The sequence below is a fragment of the Panthera onca genome, chromosome C1 (genome assembly GCF_046562875.1).
Source record: "Panthera onca isolate mPanOnc1 chromosome C1, mPanOnc1 haplotype 2, whole genome shotgun sequence".
NCBI classification, from domain to species: domain Eukaryota; kingdom Metazoa; phylum Chordata; class Mammalia; order Carnivora; family Felidae; genus Panthera; species Panthera onca.
The window spans coordinates 207,849,552-207,877,057 of NC_138346.1; the positions used below are offsets into that span (position 1 = coordinate 207,849,552).

The 27,506-nt window shown below is 60.2% G+C and overlaps 1 protein-coding gene across 1 annotated transcript; it reads left to right on the forward strand.

Annotated features, from left to right (window-relative positions):
• The first annotated feature begins 153 nt into the window (after nucleotides 1-153).
• ALDH4A1 (aldehyde dehydrogenase 4 family member A1) lies at nucleotides 154-27,323 on the forward strand. Its single transcript, XM_060623364.3, has 15 exons — nucleotides 154-282; nucleotides 9,137-9,230; nucleotides 9,803-9,895; nucleotides 14,493-14,540; nucleotides 15,346-15,501; nucleotides 16,975-17,124; nucleotides 17,204-17,278; nucleotides 18,318-18,505; nucleotides 20,809-20,882; nucleotides 22,232-22,428; nucleotides 22,601-22,648; nucleotides 23,464-23,616; nucleotides 24,275-24,396; nucleotides 25,182-25,300; nucleotides 25,965-27,323. Exons 1-15 carry the CDS (start codon nucleotides 221-223, stop codon nucleotides 26,075-26,077), a joined length of 1,692 nt encoding a protein of 563 aa, XP_060479347.3. The 5' UTR covers nucleotides 154-220; the 3' UTR covers nucleotides 26,078-27,323.
• Nucleotides 27,324-27,506: the final 183 nt, after the last annotated feature.

Genomic DNA, 27,506 nt, shown 5'->3' on the forward strand with positions numbered 1-27,506 from the left:
TTGTCCTGTGTCGCATACTGGTCCCTACAGTGCCCTCAAAGCAAGAGCTATTGTGTTGACAGAAGTCACACACGGAAACATTTCTGCTGACCTTGACTTCGGAGGACGGTAGCGTGATCAGATCCCCCCGCCTGTCGAGGTGGTGCGCTCCGGGCGGGGCTCCACCTTCTGGCCGCGCCCGGGGCGCGCCGTGAGCGGACAGCCGCGCCGCGCGCTCGAGATGCTGCCGCTGTGCCCCGCGCTCCGCCGCGCCCTGCAGGCCGGCCCCTGGAGGGGGCCCGGGTGAGTGCTCACCTCCCTGCCGGACCCCCGCCACGGCCCCGCGGGTCCCCCGGCTGGGGGTCGCTTCCTCTGGCGCCCCGCCCCCGCACCCAGGCCTTCCTCCCGCTGCGACCCCCACCGTCTCTTGCCTTCCGCGAGGGGGGACTCCCTCCTGGCTCCCACGCTCTGCTCGGAAAGTCGCCTCCTTCGCGCTCGCCTTTCTCCTAATGCTGGACCCACCGCCGAAGTGCGCCTCGATTTTTCGCACAGCGCTTCTCAGCTCCCCACCCTTGGTCTCACATTCAGGATCCACCTCTGGGATTCCCTGAGTCTCCTCTGTCCTTTCCACTGGGACGTCTACTCTCTTTCCCGGCCCTCCCCCTTTTCAAGTTAATTACCGGGAGTGAAAGGGACTCTTCCTTCTGATAGATGGAATAGTAATCCTTACGGAGTTCGTATAATGTATCAGACGCTGACTAAGGAAGACCATACATGCAAAGTGCCCGAACGGTGCCTGGCACTTAGTGCCCAGTTCTTATTAGTCATGATCGTCGTTTATTACTCTCATTTAAAACTGTGCGGTAGATATTCCAGATTACAGGTGAAGAAACCCACGTGTAGTTTCAAGGTGGATCAGCCCTGGAAACTTCCAGGCTGTGGAGTTGGATTCTTGGACCCGTGCCCACTCAACGAATGACAGATGTTCTTAGAGCCCCTTTCTCTTCTGGGCTAGACAGAGTGTGTGTATATTGGGGGTGGAGGGGTGGGGAGGGATAGGTAGGACACAGACCCTGTCCCAGAGGGGCCCAGTCTGATGGACGGGTGTTTCTCCGGGCCTCCCTTTCAGAGCTGGGTAGCCCCCACCCCCAATTTGAGTTTTGTTTGCCTGACCCCTAGGACTGTGACCAGCCATGTCTCCTCTGCTGAGCTATGCCCTTTCTGAGTTAATCAGTGTCCCAAGGGATGGCACGGGGGTGCCCTGGACATGGGCCAGTTTCAACACAGCTGTGTGTCCTTTGTGGGTGGGGGCTCGATAGGTAAGGGCACAGGAAAGGCACATTCCTCTCCCAAGCCAAGATTGGGGGCCGCACTTGTCACACTTGCCCTTTTGTGGGCTTCTCCCTGCGCTCTGACACCCATTCCCCTCCCCGCAGACCTTACACAGAAGCTCCATACGTTCCTGTATTTACCGAGTACCCATCATGTGTGGCTGTTGTGCTAAACACTGGAAGAGAAGGGTACCCCTGAGATTTGCATGTGGACTTTTCAGTTTAACGGCGGGGTTGGGGGGTGGCGGGAGGAGGGCTTAGCCATAAAAAGCTCTAATATCTGGTAGAAAGCAATCTATATTCTTTTTAAAAAGCTTATAATAGCAGTAATATTTCTCAAGCGATTGACTATGGTGATGTCGCTAATAAGCACTGTATTATCCCCGTTTTTATAGAAGAGAAACTTACTTTCCAGTTGAGGCGAATAGAAGACTAAATTTGCAGACTCCAGATTCATGCTCTTAATTACAGAGCTTCCAGAATGGAGGAAAAGCATTTTGCAATCAGATCTGAAGAGTTAGGTTAACCTCTCTCGGTAGAGCAGCTGGCCCGGTGCCCTAGACCCTAGGGTTTCTCAACCTTGGCACCATTCACATTTCGAGCTGGGTAATCCTGGGTTGCGGGGGCTGTGCAGCGTTCCTGGCTTCTACTCACTGGACACCATTAGCACCCCGCGGTTGTGACAGTAGAAACGTGTCAGACATCGCTGATTGTCACCTAGGGCAGAAGTGCACCCAGCGGAGAGCCATTACTTTGGAAAAACAGGTTTGATGTTTGGCCACTTTGTCATTTATTCAGTGACTATTTAGCTAACACGTGTCCGTTGTAAAAAGTGCGGATAAAGCAGAAAAGGGTACACACGTCACTTGGAATGTCACCACACAGAGGTAACCACTGTCTTCATTTTAATACCCTTTAAAAAAATTTTATTTATTTATTTTGAGAGAGAGAACGGGGGAGGGGCAGAGAGAGAGCATCCCAAGCAGGCTCTGCACTGTCTGCACGGAGCCCGATGGCGGGGCTCGAACTCACGAACTGTGAGATCATGACCTGAGCTGAAAGCCAAGAGTCGGACCTCAATGTACTGAGCCACCCAGGCGCCCCTAATATCCTTTGAAGTTTCCGTGAATATATATTTTTTAAAAAAGAAAAAAACCCACAGTATACACGTGGGCTCACCTGCAAATCCATTTTTGTAGTTGACTTTTTTATTTCATGGACTTGTCTACCTTACCGTCCCCAGGGCCTCATAGTGTGTCTGGCACCTGGGAAGCCCCGAGCAAACATTTGGTGAAGAAATGATGTTCACAGCCCTTCTTGCCAGTAGGTACTTACTACAACTGGACTTGAGCCAGGGATGGCCCAGGGATAGCCACTAACGGCAATAGCTGCCGTTGGCCTTCTGTGTGGATTATTTTACTGAGCTCATCGGGAGCCTATGATGTAGGCGTCACTATTCCCATTTCACGGATTAAACAACTGAGGCCCTTGGAAATTAAGGAAAATTTGTCTAAGGCCTTAAGCTAGTACACCAGACCCCCCGGTTGACTGCCTCCTGTCTCCTTTGGCCCTGACCTCCTGCTTTTTTTCTCTACTTCATTGACTCTATGGGGGATGTCTTCGGTGATGTCTTTGCAAATTCTTGTTGGAAAGAGTCAAGATACATATTTATGTTTATATACAAATTTAATAAACAAAAGAACTATCTTGGGCGCATAGCAGGCTTACAACGAATGTTATTTTTGTCCATTACTCTTGTACCAGACCTTGCTGGGTGGGAAGGGTGCAGAGATGACCCCCCTGCTCCCCAGCAGGGATGTGTGGGCTGGAATTGGCCACAGTCCTGTTCCCTGCCGGAGTCCTGGGTCACTTTGGACTCCTCTCAGCCCACCTGCCTGTTTAATTTTCAGAATTTCAAGCCTCCCCAATGTTTGTCCCGCCTGCCTGCCCCCCGGGATGGGCACAGGCCGGCACATCCCACCGTCCCCTGGACGTACTCTGCTCTCTCAGTCCCCTAAGCAGAGGCCAGGCAGCACCTCTTGCCTGGAATGTCCCCCCCCCCCAGCCCCCATGGTGAACCCACACTCACCCAGCACTTCGCGCCCTTGGCAAGGCAGCTCTCCTTTGGCCCCTCAGTGCCCTGTCTGTAAAATGGGGATAATCCTATCAGCCGTGTAGCAGAAGGATTGGACGCGATGTGACAGGTAGATTGCTGGGGTCTGGTACCCCCGACGTAAGTGACTTAGTGCAGGAATAAATAGAGCCTGCAGTGATCCTAATACTTGCTTCAGAGGTTGTTAAAAGTCCCCACCCGGGCTGTCATCACAGGCATACCTTGAGCACTTGCTTCTGGTACCCAGCACCCGGCCTGGCATACGGTCGGTGCGGAGCACTTGCTCTTGGGATGGACCAGAGGATGGCATGGGGCAGATTCTGACTTCACCTCTCAGTAGCTCTGTGGTCCTGGGCGGGTTGTTCAGCCTCTCTGTGCCGCCTCGTGTCCCCAAGTGGTAAATAAAGGTAAATAATAGGAGCCACCTCATAGGATTGCCCTGGAGATGAAATGAATTCATACACGAAAACCACTCTGGAGAGTGTCTGCTCCTAGAGAACATTGCTTTAAGTATTATTTTTGATCGCCTGCCCCACCAGTGGGGTCGTCTGAGTGGTCGTCTTTGATCAGGGACATTCAGACAAGGGGGTCCCAGCACCACGAGGATGGTAGGGGGCGGAGTGAGCCTTCCCTTTATGCTCATTCATTATCCTGAGGCAAAACCCGTTCTGTTGGGACTGACCCTGCTCACCCCAGGGGAAGGGGCAGACACCTGCCCATCTTGGGGGGGTGTCTTACCCCCCCCCCCGACCCTTCCTTTCCTGGTAGACATGTCATGGAGCGGACGGCCCTGGGCTGAGCTGTCCGCGTCCATGGACAGCAAGCCACCGCCTGCCTCTCTCCTCAGGTGGGAAGTGCTGGGCGGGAGGAGGACGCACCTGTCCCCTCGGCCCCACTGCTCAGGGGCCTCTGACAGGCTCAGGGTCAGGGAGTTGTGACCAGAGCCATGCACCGCACAGTAATCTCAGAAGGTCAGTCTGCTCCTCTGTGATGATAGTGATGGGGATGATCATGGTGCCTTCTTCATGCACTCGCAGCTTGGACTGGGGACATCATCACTGAGCATAGTGCCAGGCGAGCTGTAAGTGCTTAATAAATATTCCTTGATGTTCCCGGGCAATAAAGTGGAAACAGCTCAGCCTGGGCCTGATGCCGCTCCCTTCTGGACCTGCCCTGGGGCCCCCGCACTTTCTCTCTGCTTACCTCTCTGCTCCAGGCCCCTCATCTTGGCGATAAGGAGGATTGGCCTTATCAGGTCCCAGATACCAGCCGGGAAAGTCTGGAAGCTGAATGAAGCAACGCTAGTTTCCTTTCTGCTCCTCTCCTGGGCCTTGGTCACCCCTGGCCCTAGTCACTGGGGACCTGCATCCAGCCCCCAGGCGTTAGCAGAAGAGCTAACTGGGATGGGAGTCCTGTCCTGGGGGCCTGGTGTCCTTCTGACAACACCCGGGTGTTCATTGTTGTTGTTTTCCTCCCTCTTTTCTGCTTGATGAGTCTGACAAAAGGTTTACCAGTGTGTCCTTTGCGTCCCAGGCAGTGTGGCCGGTGGTGAGCCGAGTGGGTGCAGGCCGGCCTGGGGGAGCCGACACCGTCAGTGGTGCCCTGGGAAGAGCGTGGGGGCTTTGAGATGGCCCGACAGGGCCCCGTCCAGGCGCTGTGAGGGTAGCCTCCCAAGCAGAGGGGACTCCAGAGAAGACCTGGGTGGCCCACGAAGTGGGCGGGGTGGGGGGGGGCGGGTGGTGATGGGAAGTGAGTCTGGAGGCCTCAGTAAGGATTCTGATTTTTTTGTTGTGGAAGAAACGAGAAGCCATGGAGTGGTTTTGGGCGGAGTGCTTGCTCTCTCTGTGTGTGATCAAGTTTTCATGTTAAAACTAACTCTGGCCTGTGTTGGAGAGTTGCTTGGGGACAGTGGAGCAGCTTGGCCATTGCAGGCATGCAGTCCAGGTCCGAGGGTGCCCTGGGACCAGGGTGGAGGCCGAGGGTGACCTGGGAGCTTGGGCCCTACACTTCTGAACCTCAGTGTTCCCCTCTGTAAAGTTCTGGGGTTGCACTGGCTGGCCCAAAGCTCTGTCCAGTTCTGTTGCAGACCATGTGTTGGTGGTGTGACCTTTTTTTTTTTTTTAATTTTTTAAAAGAGTTTATTTGTTTTGAGAGAGAGAGAGAGTGCGCGCATGAGCAGGGGAGGGGCAGAGAGAGGGAGAGAGAGAGAGAATCCCAAACAGGCTCCGTGCTGTCAGCACGTGGGGCTGGAACCCAGGAATTGTGAGATCGTGACCTGAGCCAAAACCAAGAGTCAAATGCTTAACCGACCAAGCCACCCAGGTGCCCCAGTGTTGTGACCTTTTTAGCTCAGATCCTGGTACTTGCAGAGGGTGGAGAGGGGCAGCTTGAGCTCAGAGGCCCAGGTCATGAGCAGAACGGGCACTCAGGTTGTTAGGGGTCCCTGAGTCAAGTTCAGACTAAGTGGCAGGGCCGAGAGCTGCTCTGACAAAGGCAGGCTGGCTTCACCTTTGCATCCCAGAGCCAGGCACCTGGTAAGTGCTCAGAAAATGCATGATGAGTAAATAGGCAAGTTTTGTTGCCCTTATCTGAGTTGTCTCTTGGCCCTTGCTGTGTAGAATGTGTGCTCGTGACTAAGGAATGCAGTCCTGCCTCCTACGGCCTCGAAGGGCCTCGAAGGGCCTCGAAGATCCTCACCAGAGGCTCCAGGCCCTGTGAGTGATTCTTCTTTGCCTTCCCTGGAGCCCAGGAAGGGTACTCCTGTTCATCCCAACTGGCCCAGGAGCCAAAATCAAAGGGGTGGGGGTGGTTTTGTCAGGTGTCTTTGGGTTATTTCTGGCTCTCGTGGACTCAGGCTGATCTTTCAGTTCTGTTCCCCACATTCGGACTGATGGGCAGCTGGGCCACGGCCTGGAGATTTGCCAGGCATAGAGGAAGCCCTGGAGAAAGTGATCCTGTGGTCACAGTGGGCCTCTGCCCTGGGGAAGGTAGAGAGAGGCCTGGGAGGGAACAGGTGCCAGAGGGCTGGTAGCTACTGCATTCTGCATTTTAAGCTGGATGGAATGTGGTGTTAAATTTATTGCAGCAGTACTTACTGAGAACCCCCAGGGTTAGCCCCTGATTGTGGTGACCTTGGGGGTGTTTGACAACCAATTTGCCTTTGAACACCTGGCCTGGTGCAGTAACATATATAGAATGTGCTACTATATATAACATAGTAAAATAATATATAGAGAGAGTATGTCACTATATATAACATAGTAAAAAAATACATAGAATAAGTTACTATATATAACATAGCAAATAATATACATAGACTATGTTACTATATAAAACATAGTAAAATACATAGATACTTTTTAAACGGAACTTTAATTTATGATCAAGTGTCATGTGCCCTACCGACTGAGCCCGCCAGGCTCTCCTGGTGCAGTAACGTTCTAGAAGACAATTTTCTGGGGCGCCTGGGTGGCTCAGTCAGTTGAGCGTCTGACTTCGGCTCAGGTCATGATCTCCTGGTTCATGGGTTCGCGCCCCGCGTCGGGCTGTGTGCTGACGGCTCGGAGATCGGAGCCTGCTTTGGATTCCGTGTCTCCCTCTCTCCCCGCCCCTCCCCTGCTTGCTCTGTTGCTCTCTCTCAAAAATAGACGTTAAAAACGGTTTTAGAAGGCGGTTTTCTTAGAGCTACAAAGCAGGAGGGTGAGGAGAGGCCAGCACTTTTCAACCTCACGCTGACCCTGCGGGGCACGTGGCCTTGACCCCATTTCTCAGGCAGGGAGTCCAAGGCCTGCCGAGTTTGGAATAACAGGCTGATGTCGCGAAGCGCGTCTGGGTTGCGGTCCCAGATTTGTCTGCTTCCAGAGCTGCGCTTTTTGGCACCCCCCCGGGAGCTGGGGTCCAGGCTGGGGTTGGGGCGCGCACCTCCAGGCCCCCAGCCCACACTCCTCCTGGCGGCACCCTGGCTGCCAGAGGAGGTGGCGGGATCTGATTGGCTGATCGGTGGTGGTGGTTGCTGCTTCCGAGGCCCGGAGAGATGCTGCTGGAACCTTCCAGAGGGCCCCAGACGCACACGCTGCCCTCCGCTTTCCCGACTGGTGTTGAGGCTCGTGGCTGCCGCCATTTTCCAGCCTCTCCGTTCTCCACCCCCCACAGCAGGCGGAGGGGGTCTGTGTGGACTCTGACTTCTCATCCAGCACATCTGTAGTTATTGTGTCCTGAGCTCTCCATCGTAACCCCAGGGGGTGGTGGGAGGTTTCTGCCTCTGGTTAGGGGCGGGGTGGGGCCTGAGGAACGTGACACGCCTCCTTGGGTGTTGGGGGTGCTGCCGGGGCGGGGGGGGGGGGGGGGGGAGGAGGGAGGAGGCCTGAGCTCACTTTGCCGTTAGGCAAAATCTTGGGCAACCGGGCCCTGCCCTCCTTCCTCCCGGACGGCACAGGCCCCTCTCAGCTCTTCCTGTCGTGCTTCCTGCTCCTGGCCTTTGTACTTGCTTTCCCCTGGGCCTGGAATGTTCTTCCCAGCCCTTCTCAGAGCCCAGATGGCCCTCAGAAGGACACCTCCTCGGAGAGGCCCTCCCTGACCACCCTGGCTAGGGCCGCCCTGCCCTTCTCCTTGCTCGTTCTCACATCCCCTCTGTCATCACAGTGTCGCTCGTCCGTGGCCCTCACTGAAGGTCGGCTGCGTGTAGCCCGAGGCCTTGCTGTCTAGGCCACCGCTCTATCTCCAGTGTTTGGAGCAGTGTCAGGGACACAGCAGGTGCCCCGGAACCTTGTGGAGTGAAGGAAGGGCTGGCCCGCGTGGCCCCTGGCTTTGTGTCCTTCCTCTGGGTCTTCCAGACTGGTCCTTGAGCCAGACCCTTCCCAGGGAGAAAGGGTGGATAAAACTGCCCCCAGCACTCACAGGCCGAGGGCCCCTGTGGCCTGGAGGAGTCCTCCAGCTGGTGCTCCAGCTCTGGAATGAATGACCTCAAGTCCTGGCTCTTCCCCATCTGTCCCCCACCCTTCCAGTCCCAGACACGTTAGGGGGGGTCGTCACTAGTGGTCACCAGTCTGTGGGGTCATAGGGTTCAAGGCTCAGTAGGGTCTCCAGGCCAAGGAAGTTTTGAAACTCGGCACCCTGGACTCAGACCCTGAGCCCCCCAACCAGCCCTCCCTGTGGCTGCGAGCTGAGCTCAGGGCGCTCCTCCAAGGGCACGACCCACATCTTGGATGTTCTCGCCCACCCGGAGCTCAGCGCCTCGTGCCAAGAGAATCCCAGCTGGGTCGCATTCTGATGAGACTGCGCTCTGGGCCGGGCTGCCTTCTCGGGCTGGGGAAAGCAGTAACCCGGGGCCGTTTGGGAAAGGGGCTGCATCGTGGGGAAGTCCAGGGAGAGTCAGCCCTCCCCGTGGGTGCAAAACGCTGAGAAGGGGTTTTGCGTCGATTACACCTCAGACAGCCGTGTGAGTTTGTATGGTTGTTCTCAGCGGATGTGGAGACCGGCCCGGAGGAGGCGGGTCACGTGCCCAGGGGCACACACTGGCAGGTCCGGGACTAGAGCTTGGATTTTGGACCCCAGGGCCAGTTCTCCCCCCATCCCCTGGCTCTGTACTTGCTCTGGATTTTGGGATTCTGGGCCAGCCCAGGATGCCCCTCCCCACTGTTGGAGGTCGAGGGGCTGGGTCTGGCAGTGGCCACCACTGACCCGTCTGCCTCTGTCCCCTGCCCTTGCACCCCAGGCTGCGGTGGAGGCACACCCCCTCCCTGACGGTGGCCAATGAACCCGTCCTGGCATTCACGCAGGGCAGCCCTGAGAGAGATGCGCTGGAGAAGGTAAGGGGTGGGTGGGGACACCCAGTGGGGGTAGGGAGGGAGCGGGGACAGCCTTGGGCAGCCCCCCAGGATGCCTTTCTATGCCTCCAGTCGCCACCCCCTTCTGCACCTGCCCCAGCCTGGGAAGGAGACCAGGTCTGGGACAGCCGTGCGACTGGAGGACCGGAGAGGCTGGGAGCAGCAGGGTGTGGCCCGGGGCCACCTGGGGGCTCAGTCCAGGTCGGGGGTTGTAAGCCCACAGGTGTTGTATGCTTAAAGACATTCTCCCACTAATTGCCAGGATTTTAAAAATGGTGAGATTTCCCATACATTTCAGATACGGTTTTCTGATCTTTTTATAACGGGAAGACCGTCAACACTGGCCTCCCCTTCCCTCAGGACAGCAGGGGACAGTGGCCAGGGGCTGAGTCCTGCTGTCCCCCGAGGGGAGCAGACGCTCTCTGCCCTCAAACCCGGGCCCCTTCTCATACCCGTTCCGGCCAGGCAGCTGTGTCTGCAGACTCCGTGCCGGGCTCGTGGGTGGGGCAGGGAGGGGAGGTGGGTGCCCATCCGCTGTGTCGTCCTCTCCCCAGGCCTTGAAGGACCTGAAGGGCCGGACGGAAGCCATCCCGTGTGTGGTGGGGGACGAAGAGGTGTGGACCTCGGACGTACGGTACCAGGTGTCGGTGAGTCTGGCGCGCGGGTGGGGCGTCTCCCCGAGTCTGGGGTCTGGCTCTCAGGCAATACACCAGCTCGACACAGGGTCGCTGCCTGCAAAGGGCTGTCTGGTCCACTCCCAGATTTTGAATTCCGTGCACCGATAGCTAACTGCCCAAAGCCGCCTTGGAAGTATAGTCATAAAAGGTGCCAGCTTCATGCCCGCCGAGATGGAGTGAAACCCGTGACTGCCACCCGCTTCGCCGTCTTCTTTAGAAAAGTCGACCACCTAGAGAGTAGGAAGGAAGGACAGAACGTCAGAACTGAGGTGATCCCTCCAAAGAAGGGACAGTCACCCAGGCCCTGGCCTCTGTTTTGGAACCTGCTGCTCTAGCAGAAGACGAGCTCATCTGAGGTGAGCACCCGGGGCCTGGCCACGTGTCGCCGCCTCCTAGAAGCCCTCCTGCTGGAGCCAGGCTCCTTCTAGAGGCGCATCTGAGAGGCCCTGTCGTGTCTCCACATGATAGATTCATTCACACCCTATTTCTTTCTTTCCTTTTCTGTTTTTTTTTTTTTAATGTCTATTTGTTTTTGAGAGAGAGAGTGCACAAGTGGGGGAGGAGGAGAGATTGAGAGAGAGAGAGAGAGAGAGAGAGGGACAGAGGATCCGAACCGGGCTCTGTGCCAACAGCAGCGAGCCTGATGCGGGGCTTGAACTCACGAGGCTTGAGATCATGACCTGAGCCGAAGTCGGACTCTCAGCCGGCAGCCACCAAGGCACCCTCACACCCTATTTCTAGGGAAGAGTTGGAGGCAGTGTATTGACTCACATACAGTGCGGTAGGATAATCTCACTGTGACCTCCTGGCCGCAAAGTGAGAACCGTGGCGCCCTAGGTGTGGCAGACGGCCCAGGCTTGCCTTGAGGCCTTCCAGTGACCCCAGGAAGAGAACATCACTCACACTAGTCAGGGTGTTCTTGAAATCCACCTGCACGATGGGAGAAGCCATTCCCGATACGGGGCCGGAGAGAATTTCTCCCGAGGGTGGCGGGAGGACATGGTGATGTGAGAAGCAGGGTCCCCACGGGAGTCTCCCATCGCATGCGCGGTGTTTCACGGGGCCGCCGTCTTGCGCCCTGTCCCTTGGTGCCGGCTGAGGACATCCTCACGGCCCAGTGCCTGGGGGTGCCAAGGGGCCGCCCTGCAGGCCCGTGTCTGCTGCTGGGGGAGCTTTTCCATCTGGGGCTCGGTGCAAACTGACACCTGTGGCTTTTTTCCCCATCTCCTCACGATGGGGGGAGATTTTGGGTACAGACTCCCATGTCCGGCTTCTCTGGGGGGTGGGAAGATGTGGCCGCAGAAGGCTGGCATTCCTGCCGGGCACCACAGTGCTAGAATGCGGCAGTGGGCGGCTCTCTGGGGGCCCTGTTCCCCCCCCCCAACCCCCCACCTCCCAGTCTCCACTCCCACGCACGATGCCAGCCCTCTCCACTCACCGCTTTTGTGTCTCTGGCCCCAGCGGGAGGCCGGCCGGCCGGCCTGCTGGTCCCTCAGGCACCTGCCTGAGTGCTTCCCTCAGCGGAGCTTTTGCGAGACGCGGGATAGCCGTAAGGCAGCCTGCTCTTCCTAAGAAGTGCCAGAGGCCTGTGGTCTGTGCTGAGGGCTGAGAAGTGTCCCCTGCGCCTGTGCCCCACCTGTCTGTCGGGCCAAAGGTAGGAGTGACCTGCTTTTGTGACCGTTGGGGGTCTTGGCCAGGATTGGGAGTTTGCAGCACATCCCCATGAGGGAGCCTGAGGGCGAGCCCCTGGCAGAGGACCCGCCCCATCCCTTCTTATGCCTTGTGTGGCCATGACCCTTTGTAGCTCAGAAAGGCTTAAAGCAAATACCCACCTTAGCTATGGAAAAAAAAAAAAAAAAGTGTGTGTGTGCATGTGTGTGTATACACAGATACGTGTTTTGAAACTCTGCGCAAACAGGCATACGTGGGGCTTCTAGCTTCGTGCAGTCCAACCAGTTGCAACATGAGGGCCTTGGAATGCAGACGAGGCGGCTTTCTCTGTGTCCGAATTAGCCAGAAATCTGCCTCAGCCCTTCTTTCTAGCAGAGCACTTGTAAGTCGTGGTAATAAAATCCCGCCAGCCACCCACGCCTCCTCGGGCCCAGGCCCTGGGCAGATGGCTCCGCCCTCTCGGAGCCGCCCTGGGGGACAGCAGGATGGCACACGGGTCAACGAGGAAAGAGACGCGAGTTCCAGTTGGTGAGGGACCGTGGGAGGCACAGGTGCCACGCCGGTGACGCGGGGGCCACGTGGGGCTGGGCGGTCGGAGGCCTCTTTGGACTGGTGGCCGCTGAGTCAAACCCCAAGGATGAGGTTGGGTAGGGGTTCACTGCCGGGCAGAGGGGTCCTCGGGCAGAGTCCCGCAGGTGGGGACAGGCCCAGTGCGCCACAGAGAGGAAGCCAGGGGGGCGGGGGACGCAGGGCCCCACTGAGAGAAGGAGAGGTCGTTGGCAGTGACTTTGAGGTTCTTGTCGGCTGTGGTGAAGGAACCTATTCCGGGAGTGCTGGGGAGTCCCTGGAGGGGGGTTAAGGAGGGCGAGACTTTCCAGAAGAGCCCTGTCGCTTGTCACAAGAGTATGCTTTCTAGTTTCGGGGCAGCAGAGTGAAAAAGCGAGGGCTTGGCAGAAGGTGTGAGGCTGGACGTAGGCCCACGCGTGTCCAGGGCTCATGGGCGGCTGGGGAGTTTGTGGTGGGAAGGCGAGTAGACAGCTGGGGTTGAGCCAGGATGGAGGAAGCTGTCAGAGAGCCGGGAACCAAGCCCCGGGGACGCCAGCCCCAGGCGGACCAGTGTGGTGCCTGCCTCCGCGGAGGGTCTGTGCCCAGACCTGGGAGCTCCTCGCCTGCCCCCACGGTGCTGGCTGGTGGCCACCTTTGAAACCATGTGGCCCCACTCCTTGAGGCTGCTGAAGGGGGCACCTGACCCCAGCTGGGCCAGTCGGGTCTTGACCTCCCCGCGCCTCAGTCTTCTTGTGTGTAAAATGGGGGTTCCATGTAGGGTCATTGTCAAGTGCCCGGCACCCGCGTGCAGGAGGCCACGTCAGCTGTAACGGCGCCTCTCCCTGTCCCTTAAGCGGAACCTGTAGCTAGTTTGTCAAAAAAGAGAGAAAAAAAAAAAGGGCCCCAGGGGCAGGCTTGGGAATCCTTCACCTGATGTGCAGAGGCTTCCCCCTGACCAGCCCTGGTCCTCACGCAGGTGTAGTGTGGGCTTTGTGTCATGTCACATGTGCCCGGACGGCCACGCTGTGCCCAGCCCGCGACTGAGTCCTGGCCACAGGCAAGAAAGATCCCGAGGCGTCCACACAGCATCTTCCGTTATCCCTGGTGGATTTCTCCAGAGCGAGGCTTAGGGGCTAACCGTGGGCTAAGCCCCGTGATGACACCTGCTTGGGGTTTATAGAGCCAGGAACTGGCGTATACTTTGGACGGACCAGGAAACTCCTAGATCTGTAATTTGGGGGAGAGTAAAGGGCTGTACCCTTTCGCAGATGGGGGAGGGAGGCATGTTGTGGCTCTGTCCAGATGGAATCCTGAGCAGGCTGTGCAGGGGTGAGGGTGGAGACCTTAGGCCCCCGCTTTGAGGGTTCCGAGGATGGCTCGGGGCGGGAGTCGCCCACAGGAGGCGTCCGGAGCCCCCACTGCTGGATCAGCGGCCAGAGGGCGTGATACCTGGAGCCCTGGGAGCACAACTTGGGATCGGTCAGTTTGCCCGGCCCCTCAGGGCTGTGCCAGGTGCCAGCCGAGAGTGGCTGAGTTGAAACGTCAGCATGCATATGCGGCTGGTGGCTGCCACATTAGACAGGAAAGCCCCAAAGGGCCCATCGGGCAACGGGTGGGTGGCAGAAGTGTTCATAATTGTGGCGTAAAGAAGTGAAACGTCTCCCTGCTGCATTGCTTACGCTCGCACGCGGCCCTGCCGGGTTCCGTGTGTAAATATTTGTTGAGGGTCTTCCCTTCGAGATGAGTGTCTCTGGGTCCCGTGCAAGGGGCTGGAGAAGCGGTTGCTCTGTCCCCTGGGCACTTGGGGCACAGCAGAAATCCTGAGCGATTCTCAACTCCCGTGTCTCGTTTGGGGGCCTCCCATGGTGGCATCACCCCTTCCTGAGCCGCAGCCGCGTGCCATGCCTGCTCTGGAAGCATTTTCGCCTGTGAGCTCATTTGGCCCCCCCTCCCCATGCCATGAGGCGGGGGGTCCCCCTTTCCCACATGGGGAGACCTGGAAAGGGGGACTCAGCTTACATATGGCCCCCAGCTAGCGGGTGGCAGAGCTGGGATGCGATCCCGTGTCTGTCTGACCACGAAGTCCACGCTTTCCCTGAGGCTGTGCAGTCCCTGCCTTTCTCGGGACCATGAACCTTCTGGAGTGGGAACCATCTCCCTCACCGAACAGCAGGTGCTCCGTAACCCCCAAGTGAGAGAGATCAGTGTGGGGATTGGAGGGGATTGGAGGGGAGAGAGTGAGTGTGCTGACGGCTGTTGCCTAGAAAGCGAGCTCTGAGCCCGGCCAGGTCCCCACCCGTCCTGGCACCTCCCTCCTGGGCAGGGACCTCACTCTTCTCTCATCTTTCAGCCCTTCAACCATGGACACAAGGTGGCCAAGTTCTGCTATGCAGACAAGGTGAGTCTGGGTGGGGGACTGTCCCCGTGTTGCCCTGCTGGCTGCTGACATGCTGTCCGTCGCTGCTTCCCTCTCTGGCCATGGGGGGCGGAGTCTTTCACAAGGCCAGGCCCGCTGTGGTTAACTTGAGCCAGAGGAGAGCTGTGTGGGCCAAGGCTGATGTCCCCTCACATGCCTGTGGCCGTGAGGCAGCCTGGCTTTTGAGGGAGAGTAGAGTCTTCAAGGCTGAGTCAGAGAAATTGGAGACGCCCTGGATGGAAAGCCAGACAGAGGCTCGGCATCATGGAGGGCCGGCGAGAGGGGCTGGGGTGCCCTGTGGCAGGGGGTCTAGGAGCCAGCGTTCAAGCGGCAACGGGGACAATTGCCATCAGGGATGCCGGTAGCAAGTGAATATCTCAGGCTGGGGTTCTGGCCGAGCAAGGGCAAGGCCAGGCACCTGACCTTGAGGGCTGGAGGCTAGCTGGTGGGTTTGGGGGCCCCTGGAATAAGGGGAGGCCCTGATGAGACCACAAGAGAAAGTGGAACAGGTTTGACCATGGAGGGACTTGGTGCTGACCTACCTGGGAGGTCCCTCAGACCTGCAGATGGTGGCAGGACTGGCTCTGAGCCTTGGCTCGGCCAGCAGGTGATGGGACACCACGTCTGGAGCTGTTGGGGGTGGGGGGGAGTTGTGGTGGGCAGCACTGAGGGCCAAGGAAGCCACAGGTCCTTGGAGAATGAATGATCCCCAATCTCCTCTCTCGCCCATTCCCCTGGGGCCCTTCCTGTTCTAGGAGGCAGCTCCCAACCTTTTCCTTTTCGTTAGGCCCTACTCAACAGAGCCATCGAGGCCGCTTTGGCTGCCAGGAAAGAGTGGGACCTGAAGCCTGTTGCAGACCGGGCCCAGATCTTCCTGAAGGCCGCAGATATGCTGAGCGGGCCTCGCAGGGCTGAGGTCCTGGCCAAGACCATGGTGGGACAGGTGAGGTGCCCATGGGCACAGCCGGGGTGGGGTGTGGGAGGCGGTCATACTCCCTCCGATGCAGCACACGTCAGCCAAGCAGCTTCTGGGTACCAGGACGTGCTGTGCCTGCTGGAGCCAGAAGATGTCCTTGAGGTCCCGTCCAGCCCTCCAGCCTCAGTCAGACCTCCGCGGCCCTCGGAGTGGTCTCTGTGACACCTCCAGGCGGTCCCTCCAGCCTTCCACACCACGAGGGTCTCTCCGTCACCAACCGTCACGTCCCAAGTCCTGTGCACGGCACTCAGGGCCCCTTGTTTCCGGCCTCTGTCCAGCTCCCTGGCCACTCTGCCCTTCCCTGCCAGGCCATCCTGCCCAGGAGGCCGCCAGCCTGGACTTAGCGAGATCCCTGGGCCCTGCAGGCATCCCGTCTCCCTGCCTCTGCCCGGTGTCCTGCCTGGAATGCCCACTCTTCTGTGCCCTGTGGACTCTTCCTGTTGAGATCCAGCCCAGAAACCACCTCCTCCGTGGGGCTTCAAGACTCTTCTCTGTCCAGAAAGATGAGCCCCACCTCTGTGGTCCTGTAGCACGCTGTGTGTGCATCAGTACGGCTCAGATCGCACTGGGTGTAATGAGTTCCTGTGTGTTTGTCACCCCTTTACAAGCCTTTTGGAGACAGCAGTCCCGGTTAACTGTTCTCTGTCTTCCTGGGCTACACACAGCATCTCTCTTGAGTCACAGAAGCTCCTGATAGGCTTTTTTCGGTTGAGTGCACGTTGAGCCAGAGTAGCATCAGCAGCTCAAAGTTGGGAAGGGAGCCGAGGGAGAAGGGTTAATGTCACCCTCCCCAGCTGCGAGCCTTAGGCATTTGGGGCGGCCACCCCACTGCCCCCATGCCTGCCCACTGTCCTGTGGCGAGAGCACCCTCTGCTGCACGGAGGTGGTATGACCACTCCTCACCAGCGAAGTGTCTCCGGATTCTCAGCAGCCCCTGGGTGGGGGGTGGCATCGTGGGCTCCCCAGCGTCCCGGATGAGCCACGCTTGGGCAGGGAGAGGCGCACACAGTCTGCCACCAGATGAAGGTGCTTTATTTGACTAACGACTCTGGCGCTTGTAGGAAGCGTGGCCGCCTCGTAGAGCCAGGGCCAGTGCACCGTGGCTTCTGTAGCTCCAGGTCCCAAGCAGGATGACAGCTGCCAGTGACCGTGTGTGCCAAGGAGGGGCTGCCCTGATCCGGAAGAGCCCCATGTTGCAGCCCATGAGGCCCTCCTCCACCCCTGGAACGTTTGCCATCAGGAGGAACGGGCAGCATAAGCAGACGTTTGCCTCCCGCTTCTTGGTCCAGATGCCCCTGACGGGGGCACATCCTCACCCCGGGGGGAAGGAGCCGCCAGCACTGTGGGCATGACGTCACCGTGGGCACACGGTCGGTCTTGGAAAGGGGCCGTCGGGAGGCACGTCTGCGGCTGCTGACCCCCCGGCCGTCCTGCACGCAGGGTAAGACGGTGATTCAGGCGGAGATCGACGCAGCGGCTGAGCTCATCGACTTCTTCCGGTTCAATGCCAAGTTTGCCGTGGAGCTGGAGGGTCAGCAGCCCCTCAGCGTGCCGCCCAGCACCAACAGCGTCGTGTACCGGGGGCTGGAGGTACCCTCGGGTGGCGGGGCGGGCGGGAGCCTGCTGGAAGCCTTGAGCCTGGCCTCACCGCACCCACCCCCCACCCCAGGGCTTCGTGGCGGCCATCTCTCCCTTTAACTTCACGGCGATCGGCGGCAACCTGGCGGGGGCGCCAGCCTTGATGGTGAGTGAGATGTGGGCAGCGGGCGGGCACGGGGCTGCTGGCTCTCCGTCCCATCTCAGCCGACGAAAGGGGCCCAGCCCTGGTCGTGGGAGATGCCCAGAAGGCAGAGGCAGTGTGGGCCTGTGGAAAGACTTTGGGGCCAGAGACTGGTTTGGACCCCAGCTTTGCCCTGCTCCGGGGGACCCCAGGCCAGGCCCCTGAACTTCTCTGAGGCAGTTTCCTCCTCCTCCAAGTGGAGATCTAGGAAAGCCCACGTATAATAGGGTTGTGATGAGCGAGCGAAGCCGCACGTGGGTCACGTCTGGCCTGGTGCGGGCTCCGTATGTGGAGAACGTTGATGGTGAGGACACATCGCTTTTGAGCGCCTGCTGTGTACTCTCTGATTTATCTGTCAGATCTAGGAAACGGTGACGCAGATGAGGATTCAAAGTCCCTGGCTCCCCTGCCCTTGCCAGGGTGGAGGCAGCCGTCACCCTCATGAGCTCCTGCTGAATGGGGCTGATGCCCCCCTGCCTTTGGAGGTGGCTCGAGGGAGGGCTGACACTGGCGGGGCCTGGGCCCCACGTGGGGCGGCTGGCTGATCTTGAGGATGGTCCTGCCCCAGGCTGTCCTTGTGCATCCGCACCCAGACAGACACGCACACGCCCAGGCGCCCACGTGTCTTCGCCCAGGACACGTGTAGAGACTGCCCTGTGAGCGCTTGCCCGGCCACACCCAGTGAGTGCCCAGTGTCATGGAAACACCCAGAACAGACCTGCCTGAGGGGTGCTGGCAGGACCAGTCTGTACAGGCTTCCAGAGGAAGAGTGGCCTTGGCCAGAGTGCGGGGGGCGGGCAGGGCGGGGTGTGGTCTCACTGACTTAGGGCTTTTAGAGCACCGTGTCCGACACCTGGAGGAGGAGTGGGGTCCTGTAGGGGACGTGCTGGCCTGCCCGGGGGCCTGGCGGTTCCAGGTGAGGGATGGCCGTGCTTCGGGATGGGATGGGAGTCGGGGCTGGTGACCCCTGGCCTTGTGACTCGTCACCGTGTCTCCCGGGCAGGGCAACGTGGTCCTGTGGAAGCCCAGTGACACGGCCATGCTGGCCAGCTCTGCTGTCTACCGCATCCTCCGGGAGGCTGGCCTGCCCCCCAATATCATCCAGTTTGTGCCGGCTGACGGGCCCACGTTTGGGGACACTGTCACCAGCTCAGAGCACCTCTGCGGCATCAACTTCACAGGCAGCGTGCCGTAAGTCCCCGGGTCGGGGCGGGCCGGGTGGCGTGGGGACGTTTGCCAAGCGGCCGCCTCACGACCTCAGTGCGGGAGCTGGTGGTCGGGCACTGACCATACCCACTCTTGCTGTGTGGCCACCGGTGGCCCACGTCACCTCTCTGAGCCTCCATTTCTTGACCTGTTCACCAGGAATGATGGTCCCTACCTTGTAGAGTCATCGTGAGGGTCCAGTGAGTTAGCAAAGAGGAAGAGCTTCACAGGCAGGATGCAGCCTACGGATGTTTGGTGACGCTGAGTTTGATGCCACTGCTGTCACTGGGAGGGGCACAGGGAGCTTGGAATGAATCGGAGGAGGAGAGTCAGGAAGGCTTCTCGGAGGAGGTGGCACCTAAGCAGAGGAGACGGCTGAGCAGAGAGCGGGGAGGGAGAGTGTTGTAGGAGAGGGAGCAGCACATGCCGGGCCTCCAGGCCAGAGCCCCTGCGCCTTGGGAGGTGGTGGTTCCCTGTGGCTTGGAGCTTAGAGTTCCGGGGCCGAGGTGAGCGAGTGCAGACAGGAAGTGGTTCGATCGTGACTCCTCACTTACTCACTGGCAGGTGTATGTCCAGCGAACAGGTGGATGGACAAGTCCTGCCTTTCGGGACGTTTAGTCCCGTGACTGTGAGGCCCTGAGAGCCCGCCGGGGTGTCCGCACTTCATCCCGAAGGTGACGGGAGCCACAGGAAGCTTTACACGTGGGGGTGTGCATTAAGCAGCTTGGTTTCGAGCAAAGATTGCAAATGGTAGTTCTCCAGCTGGACGTGGGAAGTGGCTCTGTTCTCTTTGACTCCTTATCAAGATGGATCACCCTGGTACAGTTGGGGCAGTTTCATGCAAAAATCCGGTTGAGATTTCAAGCTTCTTTTGGGAACCTGAGCCCTCTGGGCCTCCGTGTCCCCCGTGGCACCCCCTGGCTGGAGGTGGGGTCCGGGTGCTCTGTGGTCCCTGTCACCCTCACCAGGCCCCGGCTGTCTGCGTACTTGGTCACCCGTTCCCAGCCTGGCCCTGCTGGGCCCCTGCGTTCGCAGCCTCTGTCCTAGATGATCGCTTCGACTGCCCTGTGTGCAAGTCGCTAGCGGCCAGAAGCGGGAGACCAGTGAGGAGGCTGTCCGCGTGTCCGCATCTAGGGAGGGACAGCAGACGCCTGGCCAGAGTAGAGATGGGAGGAATGGATCCCAGAGAGCAAGTGGCAGGGAGATGCGGTCACTTGTCCGAGGACTCGGATCGGTGGAGGAGGGCTGTGTGTGGGAACGTCCGGGCTCTGGCAGAGGGGGCCCAGAGGGCACCGAGGTGGGCGCCTGGAGGGCTTGGGTGAAAGTGACGAATCGCATGCCGGTCGCTTGGAGTTCGAGGTGCCCGAGGGTCATCTGAGTGGAGATGTCGGGGTCGGCACTGGGGTCCTTCCAGGTGTCCCTGGGGACACCTGCAGTGGCTTCCAGTCTCCCTTCCCCGGCCTCAGGCTCCCCTACCCCCCTTCCGGCTAGGGTTTGCCAGGTGTGGTGGCGGCGTGAGAATTGCTGAGGAGGACCGTTTTCCGAAAAGACCCGCTCTGCCAGTGCGGGCCCTACGGGTCCCTGCCTATTAGCGGGCGGAGCGGGCCTGGCCCCCATTTGCCATGCTCTGGCGAGCAGCGGGCTTAAAGGCAGGAAAGTCATAAATTAGTATTAGCTACTGTGTCGCAGGCTCCTTGGTGATTAGCATTTTTATTGTTTTGTGGTGCTGAGGTTGGTCACACTTGGATCTTGGGGAGGAGGTGGGGGCCTGAGCTCTCTCTCCCAGGGCGCTCCTTGGTTTGGCCTCTAGAGCCCCGGGCGCTGGGCTGGGGGCGCCTCTCCCGGACCATGGTGGCGTCTGGCCCCCCACCGGGCACCTGAAGCGCGGCTGCGCTGACCTGAGCGCTTGACCCACATTAGAGCTGCCACGGAACAGCTCTGCCGGGTGGGTCGTTCGCTCCCGTGCCCGGGCGGGGTGCACGGTTTGAGGCTCAGAGAGGTCGAGTGATGAGTGTCAGGTCACGTGGCCATGAGCGTCTGAGGCAGGACCCCCGCGCAACCTTCTCTGCGTCTTCTTGCCGCCAGGCCTGCCGTTGCTGCCTCCCCGTGGGTGTCTCACCTACCCCCGCCTGCTCAGTTCCCTGCCCCCCTCGCTGGGACCCCTGCCCCCACCCGCCGGGCTTTTGGCTCTCTTCCTGTGGTGGTGCCTACTCCCCACCCCCCAAGGCCCTCGCTGTCTCAGTGACCTCAGCTGGCTTCCTCAGCCTTGCGCTCCCCTCTGGTTTCAGCACCTTCAAACACCTGTGGAAGCAGGTGGCCCAGAACCTGGACCGGTTCCGCACCTTCCCACGCCTGGCTGGAGGTAAGGGCCCCTCTCCTGGCACCCTCCCCTGTGGCCCCAGGGACCCTCCCCTGGCCGTCATGAAGGAGGAAGAGGAAGAGGCAGAGATGAGGCCCCCATAGGTGGGGCAGCCCTGTGGAAGCTGAGAAGTGAGGGGCTTAGGGGCGGAGCCTCAGCTGTGCTAGATCCAGGGGGTCGCACCAAGGGCTTTGGCCTCAGAATGAGCATTTTTCCATCCATCCATCCATCCATCCATCCATCCATTCCTTCATTCATTCATTCGTCATTCAGCAGATAAAATGTTTAGCATCTACGTAGGCATTTCTGGAGACCAGGGACGCGTGATGGCAAGAGACACAGACCCAGCCCTCAGGAACTCGTGTTCCGGGAATGGAGGCAGATAGTGGACGCGCAGATGGTGATGCTGGGCTGTGACGAGAGCAGCGCAGAATTCGAGGAGGGAAAGAGGGGGTGTGCGGAGGCCCCAGGGCCGTCCAAGGCAGCGCGGGGGCTGGTGGTTCAGCATTCTTGCTCCTGAGCTGGTCCGAGCTCCGATGGGGGCGGGGGGGGGGGGGGCGGCGGTCAGGGAAGGTGCACCCTCAGCCGGCTGTGGCATCTGCACCCCAGTGCCGCCCTTTATAAGGTGGGGAGCAGGGAGCTGTCCACGGTTTTCTCTTCTCTGCCTCCTTCCCACTGTGCCCTGAGGGAGAGACAGGCTCTGACTGGAGCTCACGACCCAGAGATCAAGAGTCTCAGGTGCTATCCGCCGAGCCAGCCAGACGCGTCTTCAGTTTTCCTGTCTTTAAAATGGGAACGATAACGGTGGGGGGAGGGGGGCTGTTGTGAGGCTTTAGTGAGACAAAGCAGAAAGCGCTTTGATCAGAGCCTGGCGGGTGCTTAGTGCCTTGTGACGGGAGCTGCTGTTAGCTGATGTGGGAGGAAGCCGGGGCCTGGAGGCTGAGGAGCCTGGGGAAGGGTGTCGCCACCGTGGGTAGGGAAGAGGGGCCAGCCCTCGGGGCCGACGTGGAGCGGACCCCTCTCCTCTCGCTGGGCTGGGGGGTAGGCAAGGTGCAAAGCAAGCCGTGCCCACTTCTGGGAGTAGATTGGCTCCTGGGAGCCTGGGATTCTGGTTCTGTTTCTGCCTCGATGGTGGGCGGCACCCCTGCCGCAGCCTCAGTTTCCTCAGCCGCGGAGCGGGACGGGCCTGGCTCGCCGGCTTCCGGGATGATGTCCGGCCGCGGCCCTGCCTTCTCCCGAGCCCGTCCGCTGGGGGTTGGGGCTGGGCGCACCTGCGGACAGGTGCAGGCGCCGCGGCGGGTGCCCTGCTGCCGAGAGGCCTGCGCTCCACCCGCGCCCCCTCCCCCCTGCAGAGTGTGGCGGGAAGAACTTCCACTTCGTGCACCGCTCGGCCGACGTGGACAGCGTGGTGAGCGGGACCCTGCGCTCGGCCTTCGAGTATGGCGGCCAGAAGTGCTCCGCCTGCTCCCGCCTCTACGTGCCTCAGTCGCTGTGGCCGCAGATCAAAGGGCGGCTGCTGGAGGAGCACGGCAGGATCAAAGTGGGCGACGTGAGTGGCGCTTCATCCCCGCCGCGGCCCAGCGGGTGGCTGATGGGATTGGAGGCTCCCGCGCTGTGGCTTTGGCGGTGGCAGGCCTGGGATGCGCGGGGAGGGGGCTCCCTTTGTCTCCGGCCTGCAGTGACTCGGTGACTCTGTCTTCCGGTGCCTCCCTTGCCTCCAGCCAGCAGAGGATTTTGGGACCTTCTTCTCTGCAGTGATCGATGCCAAGGTACGGGCACGGAGCAGGCGTTCCCGGGGGGGCTGAGCCCTGGCCTGGGTGGGAGAGGGAGGAGACGCAGGGCTCTTGACGGGGGGGGGGGGGGGGGGGCGACCCGGCCTCACTGCTCCAGGCAAGGCCCACGGTCCGACAGCCCCACAGACATGCCCGCCCTGAGCTTGAAAAAGGCAGAAATGTCCGCCACCGGAGAACTTGCTTCCCACACACCCCGCAACCAGGCTCGACGAGTCGCCCCCTGGTTCGACTCGTGCATGAGCCCAAACACACGTGCACTCGTACGTGCCTGTCTGCGAGCACGTTCGTGATCTTGGTGTGCAGGCGTGCGTGCAAGTCACCCACATAGACATCCACGTCCACGTGCACGAAGGCGTGCACGTATCTCCAACAGAAACAGATACACCTGTGTGCACGCGTGCGTGTTCGTGCGTGTGTTCACACGTGCGCAGGTGCACGTCAATCCGCATTCGTAAATGTACACGTCACGGGCAGGTGTATTTACGCACATACCTAAACGTGAAGACGCGTGACCTCGCGTAGGTGTGTGTGTATGTTACTGTGCGCGTTGTGTTTCTGTAGGTGTAGTTGTGGCTCTACCACACACACATTCTCACAAACGCTCTCACACGCGTGTGCACGTCTGCCCTTGTCTCTGCCGTGACTCCGCCGGATCCTGGCTTTTGCCTTCTTCCCGTCTCCCCCCGCGGTTTCAGAATTCGGGCCCTTTGGGGTGTGTTGGGGACACTGCTGCTTGTCATCACCTCCGGCCGGTCTGTGACACCCCTCCTCCCCCCCATCCCCAACCCCAGTCCTTCGGCCGCATCAAGAAGTGGCTGGAGCACGCCCGCTCCTCGCCCAGCCTCACCGTCCTGGCCGGGGGCAAGTGCGACGACTCCGTGGGCTACTTCGTGGAACCCTGCATCATTGAGAGCAAGGACCCACGGGAGCCCATCATGAAGGAGGTGACTGGGGCGTAGAGAACAGTCTCCCACCCGAGCACAGCGCACGTGGGGCCCTGGCACGTGGGTTTCTTCTCGCGATATTATCCCATTTCACAGACAGGAATGTGAGGTAGGTCCCGGAAAGGGAGTGTCTCAGTCCCCGGGAGAGCGGGGCCAGGCCCACTGACCCCAGATCCGGTGCTCTGTCCTTGACACCGCTGACCCTGCTGGTGTCATAGCACTTCTGCCGTTCGCGGCCACCGAGCTGCTGTCGTGACCTTAACGGCGAACACTTACAGACTCTTAACTCTGGGCACCTGTCTGAGAGGAGGGGCCGTTCCCATTCCTGTGTTACAGATGACCGACGGAGGCGGAGAAGTCAAGGCACTCGCCCAGGATGGCAGCACAGGGGTGGTGGAGGGGACAGGGGTGGCTGGCCAGGAGGGCCAGCAAGCTCCCTTGGGTCCTTTGCCAGGTCAGGGTGGGGCGGGCAGGGCAGGGCAGAGGGAGCCCAGCGGCAGACGCCTGGCTCTTCGTGCAGGTGCGGAGCTGTGGGCCGAGCCCCGGGGACTGGGGAGAGGCAGAGGCCAGAGCAGGGGGACGGGGAGGCCTTGGGGCTCTGGTCTGGGGCCGGCGGGGGTGGGGGGGTGTCTGACCCCGGGGCTTCCTTCCGTCTCAGGAGATCTTCGGGCCCGTGCTGACCGTGTACGTCTACCCGGACGACAAGTACAAGGAGACGCTGCGGCTGGTCGACAGCACCAGCAGCTATGGCCTCACGGGGGCAGTGTTTGCCCAGGATAAGTGAGTGGCGGCCGCCCTTCTGCTCTTGGCCTGGTGTCCTGCCCCCGCCACCCCACGAGCGCCCTCCTGGACTTGGATCCTTGAAATAACGCCGCCCCTTCCCCTCACCTCAGCCCTGACCGGCAGGCAGGCCTCCCCAGCAGGGGTACAAGACTCTTTTCTGAAATGTAGATTCTGGGGTCCCCTTATTGGGGGCGTGGCCGGGGAATCCGTGCTTTTGACCGGCTCCCCTGGGTCTGATGGGGCCCCACTGAAGGTCCTTGCCTCAGGCTGCAGAGCAGAAGAATTGGGCTCAGGGGCCAGGAGCATACTGCCTTATCTCGCAGAGGCCATGTTTGAGCCCGGGGGTCAAGGCGCCAAGCCTGAGTCTTGGCTTTTCCTTCCTCCGTGGCGCCAGCTGCCGCCCTGCCTGTCTCTAAGAGCGTGGAGTTGGGATTGGAAGCTGGGATCAGGGTGGCGGTCTGGAGGTTCCCCAAGCTCCCGGTGGGGGAGGGGGAGAGGCAGGAAAACTGGACCAGGATGGGCCGCTCACACGCAGCCTGACCTCCTGGTCAGCTCGTGCAGCAGCCCCGTGAGGGAGGCCATGCTAACCACTTTCCAGAAGAGGCTCAGAGGCTCTAAGACGCTGCCTGAGGGCCCTCAGCTACTGGCTGGGCCGTGTCGTGGGCCCGAGCTCGGCCTAGTGCTTCAGCTGGGCAGCCGGTGTGGGCTGGGCTGCATGGTGGAGGACCTGGGGCTGGCGGGAGGGGAGCCGGCTGCCCTTTTATCACTGTCCTGCCTTGTAGGGATGTTGTCCAGGAGGCCACCACGATGCTGAGGAACGCCGCCGGCAACTTCTACATCAACGACAAGTCCACTGGCTCGGTGGTGGGCCAGCAGCCCTTTGGGGGGGCCCGAGCCTCTGGTGAGTGGGTCCCCCTTTCCAGAGGGGAGGCGAGTTCCTGGCAGGAGACCTCGATCGCCTCATCTCAAGGGTGTTCAGAGTAATAGGAAGCATTGCGGGTGAGGCGCTGGGCTGTCTTCTTCCCGTTTTACAGAGGAGTAAACTGAGGCACAGGGTGGGGAAGTGACTTGTTCGAGGGCACATGGCTGGGAGGTGGTGGAGCTGGCATTTTGGTTCCAACACCCACACCTCTCACCACCATGCTCCGGTCACTTCAGCGTCCTCGTGTTGCAGTTGGGGAAACCGAGACTCAGCGTGGGCTGGCACTTGCCCCAGGTCCCAGCCGCCCTGTGGCACAGCCCAGGCCAGGCCCCGGGGCTCCTGGCTCCCAGCGCGGTGCTCTCTCCACAGTGCTCCCAGACACTCCTTGCAGGTGGGGCACACAGACCCGGGGAGCGTGGGCCTCCTGTGCTCACTGGTTCCGGCCTCCCCTGACCTCCGGCTCTGTGTGCTGCACAGATGCGCTCGGGAAACCTTGGCCCTGTGAACACGTTTCGTTTTAGTTCAGCTGCTTGTTGCCTGTGCCGGTGTCCCCGTTGTTCCGTCAACTCTTCCCCGCCCCCTTTCCCTTCCGCCCGGAGCTGCTGTGTCTTTTCAGAGAACAACGGAGCTATCTGTTCCACAGGAACCAATGACAAGCCGGGAGGGCCCCACTACGTCCTGCGGTGGACGTCGCCCCAGGTCATCAAGGAGACCCACGAGCCTCTGGGGGATTGGCGCTACTCATACATGCAGTGAGCCCCGCTTCGCACCTTTGCCGTCCACCTGTCCGTCCAGACGGCTGATCGGTGCACACCGGCCCCACTCCAGCCCCTTCAACTCGCTCCCCGTGGGACGGCCCCCTTCCCAGGGCCAAGGCCTGTCCCCCCCGCCCCGCCCCACACCGGCCCACATCCTGGCCTGTCCCACCCTGCAGGGGCAGCTGCGGGCTCTAGTTTGAGACCATGCTGGGGAGGAACAGGGCCACTCCCCCGTCTCACCGGCTGTGCTAGAACTTCTGTCTGGGAGGTCTGACCTGGTGCCCTGTCAGTTCTTTGCCTCTCTTTTCCAGCCCGCTGGCTCAGGGACCTGGGGAACGGCAGTAACGGAGCTCCCGGGATCCTCTGGGGGAAAAGGAGGCAGCTCTGGGACCCTTGGCAAGCCTCAGCATCCACAGGGACTCCTGGCCTTGGCCTCGGCTCCTCCGGCTCTCCAGGATTCGGTGTGACCCAGGGTGGCCTGCAGGGCACAGAGGACACCAGCTGGCCTTGCCCTCTTGGGTCTGGGCCGCCCACCGTCCTTACTAGATGTCCTAGCCAGCGGGTACTTCTGCCTGACCATATGCCTTAGACACCCGTGTGCCTTTCTCCAGGGTCCCTGTGTTCTTTGGAGGCCATGCGATTCCTGGCAGTCTCTATGTGGTGGGCCTAGGGTTCCCCCTCAGGAGCTCAGTCTCCACTGGCCGAGGTAGAACAGGCCCAGGGAGACTTTGCTGCCACCTTCTTCTGACCCGAGAGCCAGCCTTGAGTTCCCATCCAGCCTGGGCTGGGGATTGCCTGTAGAACCTTCCTTCCTTCGCACAGAAGTGGCTCCATGTGGACTGGGCCCTAGTGGCCCCTTCTTTGATGCAGCCAGTAGGTGGACATTCGCCAAAACCTGCTAGTTGCATTGCAGGTGGCCGGGGATTAGTAAGGGGTGACTTTGGAGGACAGTTCCCAGGGGACCCTAAGAGTGCTGGCCCTCCCTCAAGGACAGCCGGCCTGGAGTCCCCCATGGGGCTGGCCCCAAGCACCATGGTTCTACACTGGCCCACGGTCAGGGTATGATGCTACCCAGGCGTCCTTCCACATTGCTGTTTCCTTCCAAGCTCCACATTGTTCCCTGGAGAGGCCAGGGCAGTCTGCTGGGGACACGTGCTGGAGATGTTCCCGGTTCCACCGATTCTACACTGTGAGGGGGCAATGAGATTCGTTCTGATGCCACCCAATAAATGCTTGTTACTTAAGTTGGTGGTCTCTCTGGCGGGGGCGGGGGGGGACCGGCCAACTTCACCAAAGGCTGATGGTGGTGTTCATACGTCCTTCGGGACAGGCGTGCAGGGCCCTCGTGTGACAAGAGGGCGGGCGGGCACTGATGTCTGGGGCTATGTGCTGGAGGTACGGGCACTCTAGAGTCAGGTGGGTTCAAA

Excerpts from the sequence above, each read along its gene's own strand:
- ALDH4A1 (XM_060623364.3), top strand. The coding sequence starts at position 221 with ATGCTGCCGCTGTGCCCCGCGCTCCGCCGCGCCCTGCAGGCCGGCCCC. Across the intron at positions 15,502-16,974 it reads CCAAGACCATGGTGGGACAG|GGTAAGACGGTGATTCAGGC; the intron begins GTGAGGTGCCCA and ends TCCTGCACGCAG. Across the intron at positions 17,279-18,317 it reads CGGGGGCGCCAGCCTTGATG|GGCAACGTGGTCCTGTGGAA; the intron begins GTGAGTGAGATG and ends TCTCCCGGGCAG.